Consider the following 17,675-nt stretch of genomic DNA (forward strand, 5'->3'; position numbering starts at 1 on the left):
TATTTATAAGACAATATCTAAAAATAAATTAATTAAAAATAACAAATGGAATATGTGTTTATCAGATTTACTTAACTGCTTAATTACCATGTATAATTAATAATGCTTTTAACAGAATGTCTATCCTACCTAAAGTTGCAGTAGCCTTTCTTCTGCTGCAAATGTCACAGAAAAATCTGTTTTTAAAAGATTTCAGTGCAATGTTTGTACGAGAGAAAGGAGCCTTAGAGTGATATTTTCACACCAACCTTCAAGGTTTTTTAAGCTGTAATTGTAATGACGAACACATGTTAAGGCGTAGGTGGAGACGTAATCCAGCACCAGAGGACATGGCTTTAAATAGGGATTGCACATTAATTAAATTAATGTGTTAAACTTGTATTTTGGCCCAACTTTGTTTCGTACATCAACAAGCACGCAGACCTGTCTCTGGCTCTGATTTGCTGTTGGACCACCAGGGGTATTTAATCCAGTACCAGGCATATACAGATCATTGTTGTCTAATTGTGTGTGTGTGTGTGTTTGTGTGCGTGTGAGGATGTGTATGTGTTGGACCACAAGGGTGTGGCACTGGCATGACTGGAGAAGGACCTGAACTCCAAGAACAAGCTTCCACACACGCTAAATAAAACTGAGTCTCACCAAGACATTCCTAAAGCATCTGTAACCTTATGCTTTTCATTTGTGTGTATTCATGGGCATTCACACTACTCTGACCATATATGGTCTTTCCTCTTGTTAAAGGTGGGGGTGTGTGGCATCCAAAAAGTCTGTGGAGGGGAATAGGAACTTTTTCCTTCTTAGTCATATTCTGACGGTGTGTTTTGTAGGTCACATTTGCCAATGGAAACATTTGTCGCGCTGAGACTGTTCATTTAATCCTTCCTGCAAGTCCATTTAATGATTGATTATTTGCTTTGTGTAATGAGCATACACCCCCAGCCAGCAGGTGATGTGTCTTACAGGCAAGTCTGATGCGGGGATCATAGTTGGGTTTGTGCAGAGAGACGTTTGTGTGTGTGTGGAGTGTGTGTGCGCGTGTGTGTGTCCGCAATCTGGGAGTCAGGCTTTGAGCTGTGCTGTTCATAGTCTGCTGATTTATGCGCCTCACAGGGAAATCTCTCATTTGTTGCTCTTTCATCTCATTTTCCCCCTCCACTCTCTCTCCTCCTTTCCTCTCACTCTTTTTCCCGTAATGTGATTCAGTGCAGCCGCTCGTCCCAGGTGACACGCCATGGTTTGCCTGCACACACACACCCTCCTTTTCCCTGGTTCTCTCACTCCAGCATGAATGAGTCAAGAGGAATGGTTGATGAATAATAAGATAGAGCGGAAGGAAAAATGCTATCTGGATGTCGTCGAGCAAAAGAACTTCTTTTTCTCCCCGCCCGTCTCCGAACATATTCTTTGTAAGCACCATTCAGTCGCTTATTGACACATTGAATGTGTTTGCGTCCCAAGTGTGTGCGTGCGTGCCTGCGTGTGTGTGTGTGTGTGTGTGTGTGTCTCCAAGAGCCTTCTGCGACTGCCTTGTTTGAGTAGCCCTGTCACATGTTCAATTCTGTGGTGTCAAAACAGATCAGAAAGGTCTGGCTTGACTCCTGCCACTAAATACACACACTCACACACACGCACACAGACAGAGTCAGACACATGTATACACACACTCCAACATACACACGTATACTGGCTAGAGGCTCCGTGCCAGGGCCCTTGGTGGTTGGAGGCTTATGAAAGGGTCGGACTGACGAGAGACTTGCCAAGTGTACGGCAATAGGCGTAGCAGCCAAACTAACGAGTCAGAACCTCTGACACACACACGCACACACACACACACACACACACACACACACACACACACACACACACACACACACACACACACACATAGTGAGATTGTACAGACAGACTCTTTCAGTAGTAGGCTGTGTGTGCGTGTGTGTGTGTGTGTAAGAGAAAGTGAAAGTGGACAGAGGGTTCTGGCAATAGGACATGGGAGGATATTGATGTTCAGTCGGAGGGATATTGTCAAGTGGTCATGCTTCTAGGTGTGTGTATAAGCAGACATGTACAGACACGTGAATGTGTGTGTTGGCGTATATTGATTGGCACCAGTCCATTCAACCAATTGTGCATCTGTTTTGTTCACTGCCATTACAAAAATAATATACAAAGGAGAATTAGGGGCTCAAAAAATACTTTTACAAGAAAAGAATTGAAAATATACAAGTATAAAGTCATCATTTTAACACGCAAATTAAACGTGAAGATTCCCACGCAAACTTAAAGCCAACAGTCTGAGACCAATAACCACGTCTCTCAAGAGCCCTGCTGCATATTACTATTGGAGTAGCATCACCAAATCAAGTATTATATATTATATAATATTTGCTAAAAGCACTTCTGATGATTCAACAAAGACCGTTATTCTTAACTGGTGAGTGGCAGTCAGCTACTAAAAAATGACATTAAAATACTTAATATTCATTGAAAAAAATAGGGCTCATATTTATGAAGTCAGTAAATATATATGTTCTATATATATATAGTAGGAGGTAGATCTTTGGGGCTTGGTCATCTTAAAAGTAGCTCGCAGGGTGAAAAAGTGGGACACCCCTGTCCTACCCACACTAATACATAAGGTCATCTGAAAACAGTATGGAAACTCCAATGGGTAAAGTCTGGCTTAATGACATCTTCCTTCCTCAGTGCATAGGTGAAATACCAAGTTTGGTGGTCTTATTTAGTGCAATTTTGATTTTTTTAAAATTTTAAAACATTCCTAAGAGCCGTAAGACTTTATAGTAATGCACTTTAAATTCTAAATTTTAACTTTCATGTTTCAATTATTTATTTGTATTTTTATTCATTTAAAATTGTATTCAATGCTTTATTCAGTTCATTTATTATCATTAATTAGATACAAAGCTAATGTACTCTAATCACTTTTAATTCTGAACTTATATAATGCTTTCTGACCAGCATGTCCACCATGTTTGTGGACTGTGTTGTCTTGTTAAAACACAATATATTGCATAACTTTTTAATACAAATTCTTATGAGAGCACGTTGCCTTGTGACATGTCATATCACTGCTCATGACACCCACGCTTCTGTTGTCTTCCTTCTCGCCTCCCCTCTTTGCTTCTTCCTCTTTGTCGTACTCCTCCTCCTCTTCCGTTATCCTCCCTTCTCCTCTGTAGAATAGTGAGAAACCTTGGGACTCTGTGGTCTGCTGTCTTTCATCTCGCTGTTTGGTTTCACCTTCGATCTTTTCCGAGGCACACACACACACAAAATCACACAAATACAGGCTACAGGGCTTTTTTTTTCCCGCCACACACACACACACACACACACGCACACACACACGCATGCACACACACACACGCACACACACACACCAGATTTTTTTGTTTCATGTCGCCACATGCAACATTCTGCACATACTTTATATGATTGGTTTAAAACAAATGTGAGATTTCTTATCATCCAAAAATAAGACTCTAACCTTGGCTGCTTTTCATCATTTGACACCTTCTTCTTCTGTGGATTTAGCATTTTTTCCTTTACTGGTTCTAAACTGACAGTCTGCCCTGTTTGAACCATGTTTAATTAAAATGGACGGACATAAAAAGCTGCCTTGTAGCTGTGAAAACATGAGGGCACTTAAGTACAATGCATCTGTTATTTCATTTTACCTTCTTTTGAGCTTCCTTTTTCCATTAGATTACAATAAAATAATCAAATTTGGCATTGGCATATTCTTATAATGATGTAAGTGTTTTTTTAGGGCAACCATAGTGACCTCATTGGTATTACAATTGAATAAAGAAGTGTTGTATGACTATTATTTTCATTACTTCAGCGTTAAAAATCAATGTTAAAGCCGGTGTCAGACATTTTGAATGCTTTTACTCTGGTAATTGTACAGATATTTGGCACCAAACTCCACTTCAAGATGCCTGGAAACTTATTTTTAGCACTGTTATCTATGGCGGCACCAGAAATATGCTAAGCAGCCAAACCTGCAGGTCCACTCCTTTTCTTTCTCCTCTATCAGATTTGGAATCCTTTACTGTCAATCATAAATCAACAAATCAAACTGTCAGTACAGCTGAAGGAATTAATGTGAACAGAAAGTTCTGATTTTTGCTGTCTTGGATTGTCAGCATCTGATCTGAGGATTCACTGCGTCTGTATTGACACACTTTTCCGTCTCACGATGCCATCTGGGAGAGTGGGTAGCATACAAGAGCATTTTCTACTTTAATTACCACTATGGAGACCGAATATGGCAACGTTCTCAGACAGCAGCTACTGTTTATAGTAAATAACACATATAGAAACATGCACCACATAATCTCAGGTTCACTTGGGTCACAGTTGCATTTATTTTTTTGATCTGGATGCATGTCTGCGGCCGATGTGATGAACAAAAGCCTGGCTGAGTGGGGTCAACGTGCGTTTGTTTAGTTCGTCCTTGCGTCTCATGAAGCCCTCTGCTGACATACCCCATCAGTTCATGCACTCTGTTTTTTTCATGATAATAATTTGGGCTCAGTTTTATACCGGGGGAACAACGGGAGGATGTAACGGTGACAGATGGAAAGGGAATGTTGGGATCGGGATAAAACAAAGGCGGAAACAGAGGGCAGGAAGAGACGAAGGGGTGGAGGGGGCAAAGAAAGCAAACAGGGACAGAAATAAGGTTTACGTTAGCGGCTGGCCTTTGAGATGACTTTCCATATCAGCAGGCCAGAGGAAGCGGGCAAATATGATTTTCTCCTCAACTTGTCAACAGAAAACAGACCAAGCGGGCAGGGAGGGAGGTGACAGGAAAAGGGAATGGGGGCAAAACAGGGAATATTGATGGAGATAAGTAAATGGAAAAAAGATGGAGACATGGGGGAAGGGTGGAGGTCTGACTGGAGAACTGCTGTGGGAAGAAATGGGCACAGTGGAACGCTAAGTATTTTAACTCCAAGAGTGCTAATCAGTATGACGACTGTTTGAAATAAAGCTTGTTATTGGCGTATTTAATCAACATGAACTTTTATGGAGGTTTTGGAGACATTTTAAGATGACTGTAACTTTAAAAATGTAGTGCTTTGCTGAAAACAGGCTTTTCTCTGTTGTATGTCATAAAAGATGAGGTACAGGCAGACCAGCGAGTGTATCATTTTCTTTCTGACTTGTCTGTGTGCGTGCTTGTGTGTGTGTGTATGTGTGTGTGTGTGTGTGCGCACGCGCGCGTGTGTGTGTGTGCGCGCGTGCCCACACTGCCAGGGGGCCTTGTGAAACCAGCCTGAGACATATATGAGCTTGTGTTTTATTATGACTGGCTGAAAGGCCACTGATCTACAGTTGTACAAGCATGGTTTGGAGCTTAAAAAAGAAAAAAACACAACACAAACAAAAAAAATCTTCCAAAAATATTTTGACAGAGGCAGGAAAAAATAGACCAGAAAGAGAGGATAAAAAAGGATTTCACTTTTTGTCCTACTAATTACAGGGCATGGAACATACACTACATGGACAAAGGTCTTGGACACATGGACACATCTCTTAAAAGACTCATGTGGTGCAAGATGTAATGTTATAACTGCAGTATGAGCCCTTGAAGCCTGTTAATGAGCATCAAACATGATAAATATCTATCATCTTCCTTGATTGTTTGCTCCACTTTAGAGAGAAGAGACACTCAATGTGTCTCTCCGTGTTTTTATGACGTCTTGAAGGAAAACCCTCCTGCCTCACGGACATAACACCACATCTGATGTGCACCTACTGTAGCTAGATGAGCCCGTCCCATGTACAGTGGTGTGAAAAAGTGTTTGCCCCCTTCCTGATTTCTTATTTTTTTTGCATGTTTGTCACACTTGAGTGTTTCAGATCATCAAGCAAATTAAAATATTACTCAATGACAACACAACTGAACACAAAATGTTGTTTTTAAATTGAACTGTTTATTATTAAGGGAGAAAAAATCCAAACCTACATGGCCCTGTGTGGAAAAAGTGATTTCCCCCCTGTTGCCCCAACAGTAAACATACCAACAGTAAACAGTAAAATGTGGTGGTGGTAGTGTGATGGTCTGGGGCTGTTTTGCTGCTTCAGGACCTGGAAGACCTGCTGTGACAAATGAAACCATGAATTTTGCTGTCTACCAAAAAATCCCAAGCAGAATGTCTAGCCATCTGTTGGTGACCTCAAGCTGAAATCAATTTGGGTTCTGCAGCAGGACAATGATCCAAAACACACCAGCAAATCCACCTTTGAATGGCTGAAGAAAAACAAATTGAAGACGTTGCCTTGCCTTTGCATTGTCAAAGTCCTGACCTGAATCCTATTGAGATGCTGTGGCATGACATTAAAAAGGCAGTTCTATGTTCTACCCTCCAATGTGGCTGAATTACAGTATTTCTGCAAAGATGAGTGGGCCTAAATTCCTCCACAGCGCTGTAAGAGACTCATTGCAAGTTATCGCAAACGCTTGATTGCAGTTGTTGCTGCTCAGGGTGGCCCTGCCAGTTATTAGGTTTATGTCTGGGACCCCGGGGTCCCCGGCTCCGCTGCTCCTTGGGTTACCAACGGGGGATAGAGCGGGACTTCCGGCCGTCGGGCAGTCGACCACTGTGTGTGTGCATGTGCGCGCCCGTGTGTGTGTGCGCATGTGTGTGTGTGCGCGCGTGCGTGCGTGTGTGTGTGCGTGTGTGTGTGTGTGCGCTTTTATTTATTTATTTATTTGTTTTTTTGGGGGGGGGGCATACAGGGGTTTGCTCCGTGGGGTCGGGTGCTGGGTGATACATCTCTGCTGCCCGTGCCTCCGCCGGGTGGGTGGAGGGTGTGCCTCCTGCATCCCTGGGCGGGGCGGTCCTGTGTCGGGGGTCGGGCGGGGGTTGGCCCGGGGTGGGCCGGGCTCCGCTCCCTGGGGGTGGGGGTGGCGGTGGGGGGGATTGGCGCTTCCGGCGTGGGCGGGCTTCTTTCCGGTTGTGGGGGCGTCGCTGGGCCTGCCGGTGTGTGGCCCCCAGTACCCGTCTGCCTTTGTGGGGTGTGATCTCGCTGGTCTCAGGGGTTGGCTGTCCTCCGGCCCGCCGGCGCCCTGTCTTTGGCTGGATTACCTCTCTGAGGCCCCTTGCTGGTCTTCCCTGGGGGGAGGGCTCTCTGGGCTGGCTCTTGGGGCGCTGATCTTTGTGCTGCCTGGCCCTGTGGGCCTGGTGGCCTTCTGGCGGCGGGGGCTCGGCCTGGCTATTTGGGGCGGGGCTCTCTGGGAGGTGGAGGGCGGCCCCTTTCCTTTCATGCATTCTCAGTGACAATTACACGCCCACACATTCTTGCACCTTTATATATATATGAAGACTTCCCCACATACAGAGATACCTGTACACACGTACATATGCACACTCACAGTACGTACTGTAAGTACTTCCCCACATTACTCACTGAGTTAACCAGGGTGTTATTATGTTGTTGGTTTTATTACAGCGACGGTGATGTCAGCAGTATGATTATAGGTTTTTTTACAATGATGTGCATTACAGTAATTATCATTCTGTTCACTGTCATAGATAATCATTTCATTACTACTATTATGTGTGACTGTTTCAATGCAGTATTGTCATTGTGATCACTATCATAGTTCATCATTTCATGACTACTACAAGTATTACGTGTGACTGTTTCAATGCAGCATTGTCATTGTGGTTGTTAATATTATTTTGTCCTTTGTCCTTATGTCCTTGTTCGTCTTTATAGTCATCAGAGACATTTATTTGCTGATGTAGTTGTGTTTGTTTCTGTTGTTCTGTTCTTGTTGTCACAATTGTTGTTGCTGCTGTTGTCCTTGTCTCTTTTTTTTTCCCCCTCTCATCCCCCCGCCCCCCCCCTTCTTTTCTCTTCTTCTCTGTCCCCTCCTGCTCCGGTCCGGTCGCTCCAAATTTGCTTAATAACAAGCATCAAAGTCAAATAAATTCTGTATAAGGGGAATTGTATATCACACTTCTCCCTGGCAGAGTAAATTTGTTGAGCACTTGAGGGCATTTAGATCTACAATTCTATCTGCCTTAAAGGCTGGACAGGACAGGGAAAAAAAAAAGGTTTATGGGGCAATAATTTTTTGTCATTTACGAATATTTAAATTTGTTTGATCGTAAACATTTAAGTGTGACAAACATGCAACAAATAAATCAGAAAGGGGGCAAACACATTCACACCCCTGTATATGCCTACCACTTCATGAAGGACATCTTTGTATAAAAGAAAAAAATAAAATAAGCAGGCTTTGCTACACATCCTAAAATAAAGCATGGCACTTTGCCAAGGACTGTATCATTGGCTCAGCTACAAACATGGGAGCTGTAATTTTGCTCGTTTTCTTTTTCTCCAGCGAATCAACGAGCCTTTGTTAAATTGTGTTCTAAATGTTACGTTGTTGTATGTAATATATGGCATCTATTACATTGGACAAGTGCAGAGTTCCTAGTGGTGTATCAATTCATCTACTTCATGGATGTATCGATTTATATTCCTATGATTCAACTACATCGATCTGCGTTCGGCAAGTTGACATCCCAGACGACATATATCGATCTAACAAGTCAATCGATTGCATAGATACTAGTAATTAAAGCATTGGATTTAAGCACGGCAGGCTTTATATAGATGTGTGTTTTTTAGCTTTTTTAATAATAAAGACGTTAAACCTTCCTCAATTCAGTCTGCCTGTACAATAGCAGTGCAATAACCGTGCAATAATTTTTTGGCTTGCTCAACATGTACACAGCTGAAAATAGTGTATATAACTTCTTGATTTGTATTACCTTGATGTTGCACTTTCTATGCTCTTGTGTGCTTTTTCTACTCTGCTTTTGCTGCTTTAAAACTGGAATTTCCCCTTGTGGTACTAATAAAGCATATCTTATTTTATCTTATCTTATTTTTTGTTATGTCAGAGTGTAGAACCCAAAAAGGCGAGGCAGATGCAGGAAAATAGTTTCTTTATTTCTCCAAACGCAGGGCAAAAAGCAGGTGAATGAAAGGCGAAGCCCGGGGCTTGAAAAAACAGGAGGCAAAAGGCAGGTAGCAAGTAAAAGCGAGGCGCAGGGTCTGATGTGATACTCAAAAAAAAGGTGCAACAAAAGTCTACCGAGTACTCACGGCAAAGGTGGCTGAAGAAAAGACGCCTTGAGACTAAATGAAATAGTCCAAGCAGAATAGGTAATAACAGCAGAAGGGAAGTTTTAACTAGGCACCAGGTCTGGAAGTAACAGCTACGAGGCGTGTGGCCTGTAACAAAAACTAACCCACAACAAAGGGAACAAAACCCAGCCTGAAGGAGGCCCTAACATTAGTTAGCAACTGGTGCGTCTCCTGGGTCCGCCTCCTCATCATCAACATCAAGCACAACTGTAAAAAATAAAAACAGGGCCTAAATAAGTAAAATGCTCTAAGACCAAGAAAAGATGACAAAAATAAGAACCCAACGTCCCGGACCTAACATCTTTGTCTGTGATGTGATCGCCACGCACCACCAGACAACAAAACTTAGCATGGTGGATGGCAGAGGACAAGCCAGTGAGCAAGAAGTAATTAAGCCACCATTGCGGTCCAGTGTGTGGAAACACTTTGGCTTTTGCAAAGAGGGAGCTGTTCTTAATAAGTCCACGGCAACACGACAAATCTCTCCAACCTCCTACTCATTCTAAATGAACCAATATCGTCCCTGAATTGTATCGACAACCACGAATCATGATACGAATCGCATTCTTATTAAAATGAATCGTTACACCCCTAAGAGTTACAGTGTATTTTAAAAAAGTGGATAAAGTGAAAAATCACGCTTTTTGGAGACAGGCGTGGACAAACACAGCTCATGAACATTAAAGCTCCAGACGCACAAAACAGCGTGTTGCCAGTCTGGCTTACTAAAAGCACTAAAATTAAATTTCAGCGTCTAGATTTTGGGCAACACACTTCCAATACACTATCGTGGGACCTCTGTGACATATTTAAAATAATTTTAAAATAATGTACCGAAACTTTAATCAATAAATTTATCATTTAGGAGCTGGGCTAGACCCTTAGCCCTCCTTAAATCGTATTCCTTCATCTTAACAAGACATTCTATGCTTTAAAGTTTGGAACATTTTGGGGAAGCATGACTGTGTCCCAGTGCACAGAGCAAGCTCCATAAATTCATGCTTGGAAGAGCTAGGTTGTAAACAAAGACAAAGACAAAAAGATGGAAGAAATGCCTGGATGTCAGGTTGGGTTGTGGTGGGGGTGAAGAGGCACGCGCGCCCCGCGTGCATGTGTATGCGCCGCTCTGATGCGAACTGTTGTCGTAATTGTCTCGCCAAGGCAGTGTTTATGGGTAACGACCCAACCCACCACACTTGCTCTGTCTCCCCATCCAGCGACTAATTACCTAACTCCCTGTGGATTTGTTTCTTCCTTCCCCTCGACAACTGTTCAGGTTGTTCTACCAAATGAGAGCACGCTGATAAGTGCAGACACATTCAAACGAGCCAAACTAAACAGAGCCCATTCGCTCTCCACTTCAACGCCTATCGTGCGTACGCCATGGAACTGTGTAACTGAATCCCCGCGTAGATATGTCAAATACTTCATCAGGTTTTAACAAGTAGCAATGTTGGAATTTATGCTGAACATATAACAGTGACTCCAGTCTTCCTAAAGCACACATCATGTCATTTCACCTGTTTTGCACGTTTTAAAGCAACAGTATGTTTATGGTATTGGTTATGGTTTATTTGTTTCAAACATGCTCAACAAGTTACACTGAGGAACATCACATGTTTACCCTTGCGCTGTTGTCTGAAAAGAAGTAGGAAGAACCACAGCTTATTTAACCCTACCCCTTCTCTATGTCTCAGCATTTACTGATAGTTTGTTCACTTCTTGTGTTGAAATGTGACCATTTTCTAATTTGAGAAAAATGTACAATATGCAACAATTGAGAGATGTCTCATTAAAATAAAAACAAGTTAAAAAAAAGTAAATTGTAACAATAAATAAATATAATTCATTAAATAATACAAATATACTAATTACCGGAATAAATGGAAATACCAGAATAATAATTACATAAAAAATAAATGAAGATAAATGAAGAGAACTAACAAACTAACACAATACAGTATAAGAATTGTCCTGGTCGGGCCACCATTATTGTAAACTTACAGTAGGTAATCTGGGATCACCATGGTGATCAAAGAGATTCTATTCTCCTTATTACAAGCCCCTAAAGCATCAGAATGATTTGGACATTTGTTGCATTAGAGGTAAAATGACTACATATTGGTACTTGAAGTTTTTTGATGAGTTAAGAAGGGAAAACTATCTATCTGGGACATCTTCAGTACATGTCTATCTTAAGGAGATTAATTTCTCAAGGGCAGGGCACATCATTTCATTTTCTTTGTACAGCGCTGCTTGGAAATATTACTACCAGCCAGATATGCTGGACGTGATTTTTTTCATCCAAATTTCATCCACATTCTTATGAGTTTTTTTTTTATTAAAGTTTAGAGGGACAGGAAGTGGAAGCTTGTTTGCACATATGCTGTGTTAATTAAACATGCCGTCATTCTTCTCCAGAACCAAATTTAATCAGCAGTGTTCAGAAATCCAACCTTTAACCTTTTTTTCTGTCTTTCAGGTGCTTCCTTTATGGGTTCCTTCCTGTCCAGCAGTTTGGGGTCACCGCCCTCCCACCCGTCTCACCCCTCGGGACCCGTTTCCTCCCCATCCTCTCCGTCGTACAGGACCGGACCTCATTCCAACGCCTCCCCTATCTGGTTCCCCCATTCACATGAAGGTAACACAAACACACGCACACACACACAGAGCGTTAAACGTCTGGTTAATCCAAGTTTTGGTTTTGGGATTAGATGGCGATGAAGCATTAAGTGGTTTAACCAACAGTGATCTGAGGCCTAACACATGAAGCTGTGATGCCTCAGATGACGCTACTTACAACACACGCACACACACACACACACACACACGCGCACACGCACAACTCATCTAACTCTGCAAGCATGTGGTTTTGTGTTTAAGTTTTCTAGTTCTGACCTCCAAAATGGGTGTCATAACCATCAACATTACTGTTGTCAGTAAACAGCCACTTTTTTCTTAACTTCCTTTTACTCGTCATCCTTCGCCCCCTGACCCACTTTGAGGCTTTTATGAGGTCGTACACCCTCCTTACGCGCACACACGTATACAATTTCCATCGCTTCAGAGGAAATTACATTGACTTGCCTTCATTTCCTGAAGACGACGTTTAACCTAAAACCAGGACTCGACCCTAAAACATAATGATATACTTTATAGTAGGCTTAATTTACAGGTGTGTGCGTGTGTGTGTGCGTGCGTGCGTGCATGTCCAGGACACACTCACAGGCCACTACATTAGGTACACCTGCACAATTGAAGGTAATGATGCTGAGTTTTTATTTACATTGTCTCAGAGGTATCAATTGCTGCATCATAACTAATATTATGTCTTTCTCAGTTAAATAAGGTAACCAACCAAAATATATAAAACAACATAACACATTTGCTTGAGCTCCTCTATGGGATTCTGTTAGTTTGTGCAGTTGTACCTAATGAAGTGTCCAATGTTTGTATGTCTTTGTCTTTGTAAACAGACTTTCATCCCACATATTGTAAAACCTAGAAGACACACACGCACACACAAACAGAAACCTTACCCCTATTTCCACCATGCTTTCCCAAGACAGCCCCTCCCCCTTTGTCCGGAGCCTCACCTTCAGGGGCCTCCTGTGGGCAAACCGACCTCCAACGGCGCCCTTCCTGATCAGTAAGACACACAAATTTGTGTGCATCTACACATGCACACTGTGTCCTCTTTTGACAGTTAACCGTTTGTGGTCAAACAATGAATTTGACTTTCTGTGCTTTCCAGGGGTAAAATAATCCAAACCTACATGGCCCTGTGTGAAAAAGTGATTGCCCCCCCTGTTAAAACATAACTCATTAACATGACTATATAAATTGAGATTTATCAGTGTGGAAAAGGTCATAAGCCATTTCTAAAGCTTTCCAAAGCTCCAGCAAACCACAGGGAGAGCCACTATCCACAAATGGTGAAAACATGGAACAGTAGTGAACCTTCCCAGTGGTGGCAAGCCAACCAAAATTACCCCAAGAGCACAGCAACAACTCATCCAAGAGGTCACAAAAGATCCCACAACAACATCCAAAGAAATGCAGGCCTCACTTGCCTCACTTAAGGTCCTGAAGGAGAATGTCCGGCCATCTTTGGTGATCTCAAGCTGAAATCAACTTGGGTTCTGCAGCAGGACAATGATCCAAAACACACCAGCAAGTCCACCTCTAAATGGCTGAAGAAAAACTTTGGAGTGGCCCTCCAAAACTTCCAATGTGTCTGAATTACAACAATTCTGCAAAGAGGAGTGGACCAAAATTCATCCACAGCGCTTTTGGAGACTCACTGCAAGTTATCACAAATGCTTGATTGCAGTTGTTGCTGCTAAGGTGGCCCAACCAGCTATTATGTTTAGGGGGCAATCACTTTTTCACACAGGGCCATTAGGGGTGGGGGAAATAATCAATTTCTAGATGCATCATGATTCCGACATTGATAATTATTAATCGATTCATAAATGTCAATAATTGATGCTGACGAAACAAAAAAAAATGGAACAAAAAGACGGAAAGCGGAAGTGCCGCCTGGACAGTTTATGTTGGTGCACCTAAGTGTAATGGGCGCCACACAAGGGAGGTGACAAACAACTGCGATTGCCGAAAACTCATCGACAACGCATAGCAAACCCTGCACACGGGTGCTGGCGAGCGGCTGTGATCAGCTACACTGGTGAGTGACGCGTTCACATCCAGGGCAAATTGTACGAGAATCCCATGGTTTTGATTGGCTGTCAGATGTGGAGGGAATTTGGGAGTGTCAAAGTAATTCAGAGGAGGAAAAGTGGCCAGTGTTGATCGAGTAGGCTACTCTTGCTAGTACCGGATATTGCTAGTATTGAAGATAAACTGACATAAATGTCAGTTTAAGTTAATGTAAACTTACCAGAGTAAGCCAACGAGTTCGCATGCCGCTGCTTTTTTCTTTATATCTCTATATTTTTTCTTTTTTTTTTTTTTTTTAGAAATATCAAATAGCTCCTGTAAATGCAACTGTTTCATGGTTATTTTAATAGTGGATCATTACAAATATGCTTTGTTGTAGTAGTACACAGTGAGTAAAAATAAATTATATATAGAAAAAAATTATGCTTGAAAAAGTTGACAAACTACCGAACACAAAAAAAGCACTGGATTTAAGCACGGCAGACTTTATATTGATATGTGTTTTTAGCGCTCTGAATGATAAAGACCTAAATCTTCCTCAATTCAGTCTGCCTGTACAATAGCAGTGCAATAACCGTGCAATAATTCTAGAATAAACACATCTCACAAAAAAAGATGTATTGAGATGAATCGATAATCGTTTTATCATCGCATCGCAGGCCTCTGAATCATAATGGCATTGAATCGTGAGGTGGTCAGAGATGCCCACCCCTCAGGGCCATGTAGGTTTGATGTTTTTTCTCCCTTAATAATAAAAAGTTTCATTAAAAAATTTCATGTTGTGTTCAGTTGCGATGTCTGATTAATTACATTTGTTTGATGATCAGAAACATTTAAGTATGACAAACATGCAAAAGAAATCAGGAAGGGGGCAAACCCTTTTTCACACCACCGTATATGTGCATGCGTCTTGACATCTCCATTCGTGGATTCAAACAGAAGCTAGTCATAGTAAAAATCTATATAATGTTGTTGCATTTAATTTATATCAACTTGATGACTGATTTTTCCTTTACTCATTCTGCTACTGTAAAGACTTCTAGACAAGACAAGGACATGCAAAGATTTTGGAGGTACCTTGGCACTGTGGATGTTTGAATGTGGGAGGCTAAAACACTTTAAAATAAATGACTGAAGCTCACAGTCCTGCAGTGACAAAGGCTTTTTAATTCTGACTTTAAACCCTGGCTAATTAAAGGGACCGTATACCACTTCCTCCAAATTACATTTTTATCAAACAAAAAATATAAATACACCATCGCATATGTTTCCAATAGTGGTTTAAAAGACAGATTGTACAAAACATGTCTATTTTTCACAATTCCGAATTAATCTGCATAAAAATTGTCCTAAATTTTCAGCCCAAACAATATGACTGACCTTCATGGCTGTCACTTATGGCTGTTGGTATTCACTTACTAGTCCGTAGTGCATATACTGTACACACACACGCACACACACACACACTCTCAATAATTTGCAGTTATGTTGTTGTTACAATAGGTTGTACATTCAGTGATGGTGAACGTTAGTAGCTAAACTTTGCCAAATTGCTAAAATTAGCTGACAACAAACATGACTAGTGTGCACGAGTCGTACTCAAAGCAGGAAGAGGCGGCATGTTATGCTAGCAATGCGTTCAAATCTTGTAGCCCTCTAGGCAGCTTGACAAACTGCTGCATACAATCCCTTTAATACACATTTTACTGTACAGGAACAGCATGTCTGTCTCTATAAGAGGGAGTGAAAAACATCACATACAGTATCTCAATGAACACACACTTACGTTCTTTGGCAGTTTATGACAAATTCAAATGAAACTGTAGGAGCATGGAAATCTGATGCAGCGTTACAGTTTTGAAAAGAGACAACCGGCTCATTTGTAGCTCATCCGGCAATAAATAGCAAAATTTAAGCCCTGGAAATGAGCACTAATGTCTCCTGGAGTGGCTGTCTTATAAATCAGCTTCATAGAAAGAAGGGGCGGCGGGACAGCAATAGAGCAGAGAGCAGCGGCAGTCAATGGAGAGCATGTGTGTGCATGTGTAGGTGTGGGTGTGTGTTGCCTATCAGACAGATTGTGTGTCAGTGTGCCTCAGCTTTGATGTTCCGAACACGTGCGTGCGTGCGTGTGTTTGTGTGTGTCTGTGCACACTTGCATTCACAAACACACCGACACACTACAAATGATTGTTTTTAAGAATTCAAGCCAGGGAGCTCCGCTGGGCGCTGTGCCATCTGGCTAGTGTCCAGAGAGTGAAGTGTGGAGCCAGCACAAAGAGGAGAGACCTGGCCGATGCGCACACACATACACACACCCACACGCACGCACAAACACCGGGATGAAACGCTCCTGCACAGAAATGCATAGTTGTATGACATATTTCCTAACACACACACACACGCACACGTATTCATCGGCACGGTCTCACTCTTCCACACCTGGCCTTGTTTCATGGCTCCTTCCTTACTGTCTTTGCCGCTGTCCTCTCATCTTTTCCATCTCAAAGCTCTCCTCTTCCCTTTCACTCCTCCTCTTCATCTTCCATCCCGCCTATTCCAAACAACACACACACACACACACACACACACACACACACACACACACACACACACACACACACACTTGCCTCTCTGTACGCCTCATGGCAGCAACATCCCATTATAGGCTTTTCATATTGACAGGCCCTCTTCTTTTGGCGTCTCTTTTACTTGCACTCTATCTTTGTCATTTATTCAATCTCTAACCCTTCGTCCTTTTGGTCCCCCGCCTCGTTTTTTTCTCCCCTCCCCTGTCTTTGTTCCTCGCTTCTACTTCCCACCCTCCTGAATTTTATCACTTGTCATTACTCGGGGGATTGGCTTTAGATGTCTGATAGAGCCTTTTGGCTAATTGTTGCCATTTAGATTCACTGGTTCACCATTCAGAGTAATCACAGTCTCTCTCACACACACAAACACACGCACGCACACAGTGTAGTGTACACATTTGTGCATTTACATGGTCGCATGAACATGCAGACACTCTGTGCACCAAAGGACCCCCCAACACACACACGCACACACACCGGCTCAGAAAGGGGGTGCTGGTGGTTTTGCAGTGTGACTGTGGAATGCGTAGGATGAGTTTTTATGGAGTGCTGTTTACTTTGGCCACCACCATTAAACTTTTAACGGCTGCCAATTAACGGGCCAGCAAGGACACTCTGTGGGGCATGAAACCGGCTGTTTGAGAACAGAGCATGCACACAAACACAGTTCAAGCCTTTTGGTCCCCCTAATGTGGAGATGGGTGCATGGTGCGTTGCTGCAATTTTGCTGCAGATAATGCCCCGTCTCAACTGCCGCACAGACACATGCGCACAGCTACAGTGATCCTAACCTCATTCTACACCCTGTCAGCGCCACCGCCAAGACCTCTTCAATTCCACAAAGCAGTTCAACGTCCTTGAAGAGAGGGAACAGAATGAAACGACCGTTTACCTCCCAGTGACCTCGTACGCGTGTGTGTGCATGCGTCCGCGTGTGTGTGCGTGTGCGTGTGCGTGTGCGTGTGTGTGTGTGTGTGTGTGTGTGTGTGCGCAAGTGATGATTCATACAATTTGTCTTGGGTTTGTGGGGGAAACATGTTTTGTAGGAGGAGAGCAAATTCCATCTGGTTAAATGCTGCAAACACTTGGCAGTAGCTGTCTGCTGTGGTTTTTGTTACCACTTTGTCCACTGTAAATAATGTCAAGTCATGAGGCATGTTTGTGCAAAAGTGAATTTAGCAGTCTTCTTTTTTTAACGGCAAT

General features: G+C 42.5%; 1 protein-coding gene across 3 annotated transcripts in view; it reads left to right on the top strand.

Moving 5' to 3' along the window:
* bahcc1b (BAH domain and coiled-coil containing 1b) overlaps positions 1–17,675 on the top strand; it is a 69,024-nt gene that overhangs the window by 22,043 nt on the left and 29,306 nt on the right. For all 3 annotated transcript variants that reach the window (XM_054762250.1, XM_054762259.1, XM_054762242.1), the window contains exon 3: positions 11,684–11,842. In XM_054762250.1, coding sequence (XP_054618225.1) covers positions 11,684–11,842 — 159 coding nt within the window. The remainder of the gene's footprint in view (positions 1–11,683; positions 11,843–17,675) is intronic.

This window comes from Dunckerocampus dactyliophorus, chromosome 2, assembly GCF_027744805.1.
Source record: "Dunckerocampus dactyliophorus isolate RoL2022-P2 chromosome 2, RoL_Ddac_1.1, whole genome shotgun sequence".
In the NCBI taxonomy this organism is placed as follows: domain Eukaryota; kingdom Metazoa; phylum Chordata; class Actinopteri; order Syngnathiformes; family Syngnathidae; genus Dunckerocampus; species Dunckerocampus dactyliophorus.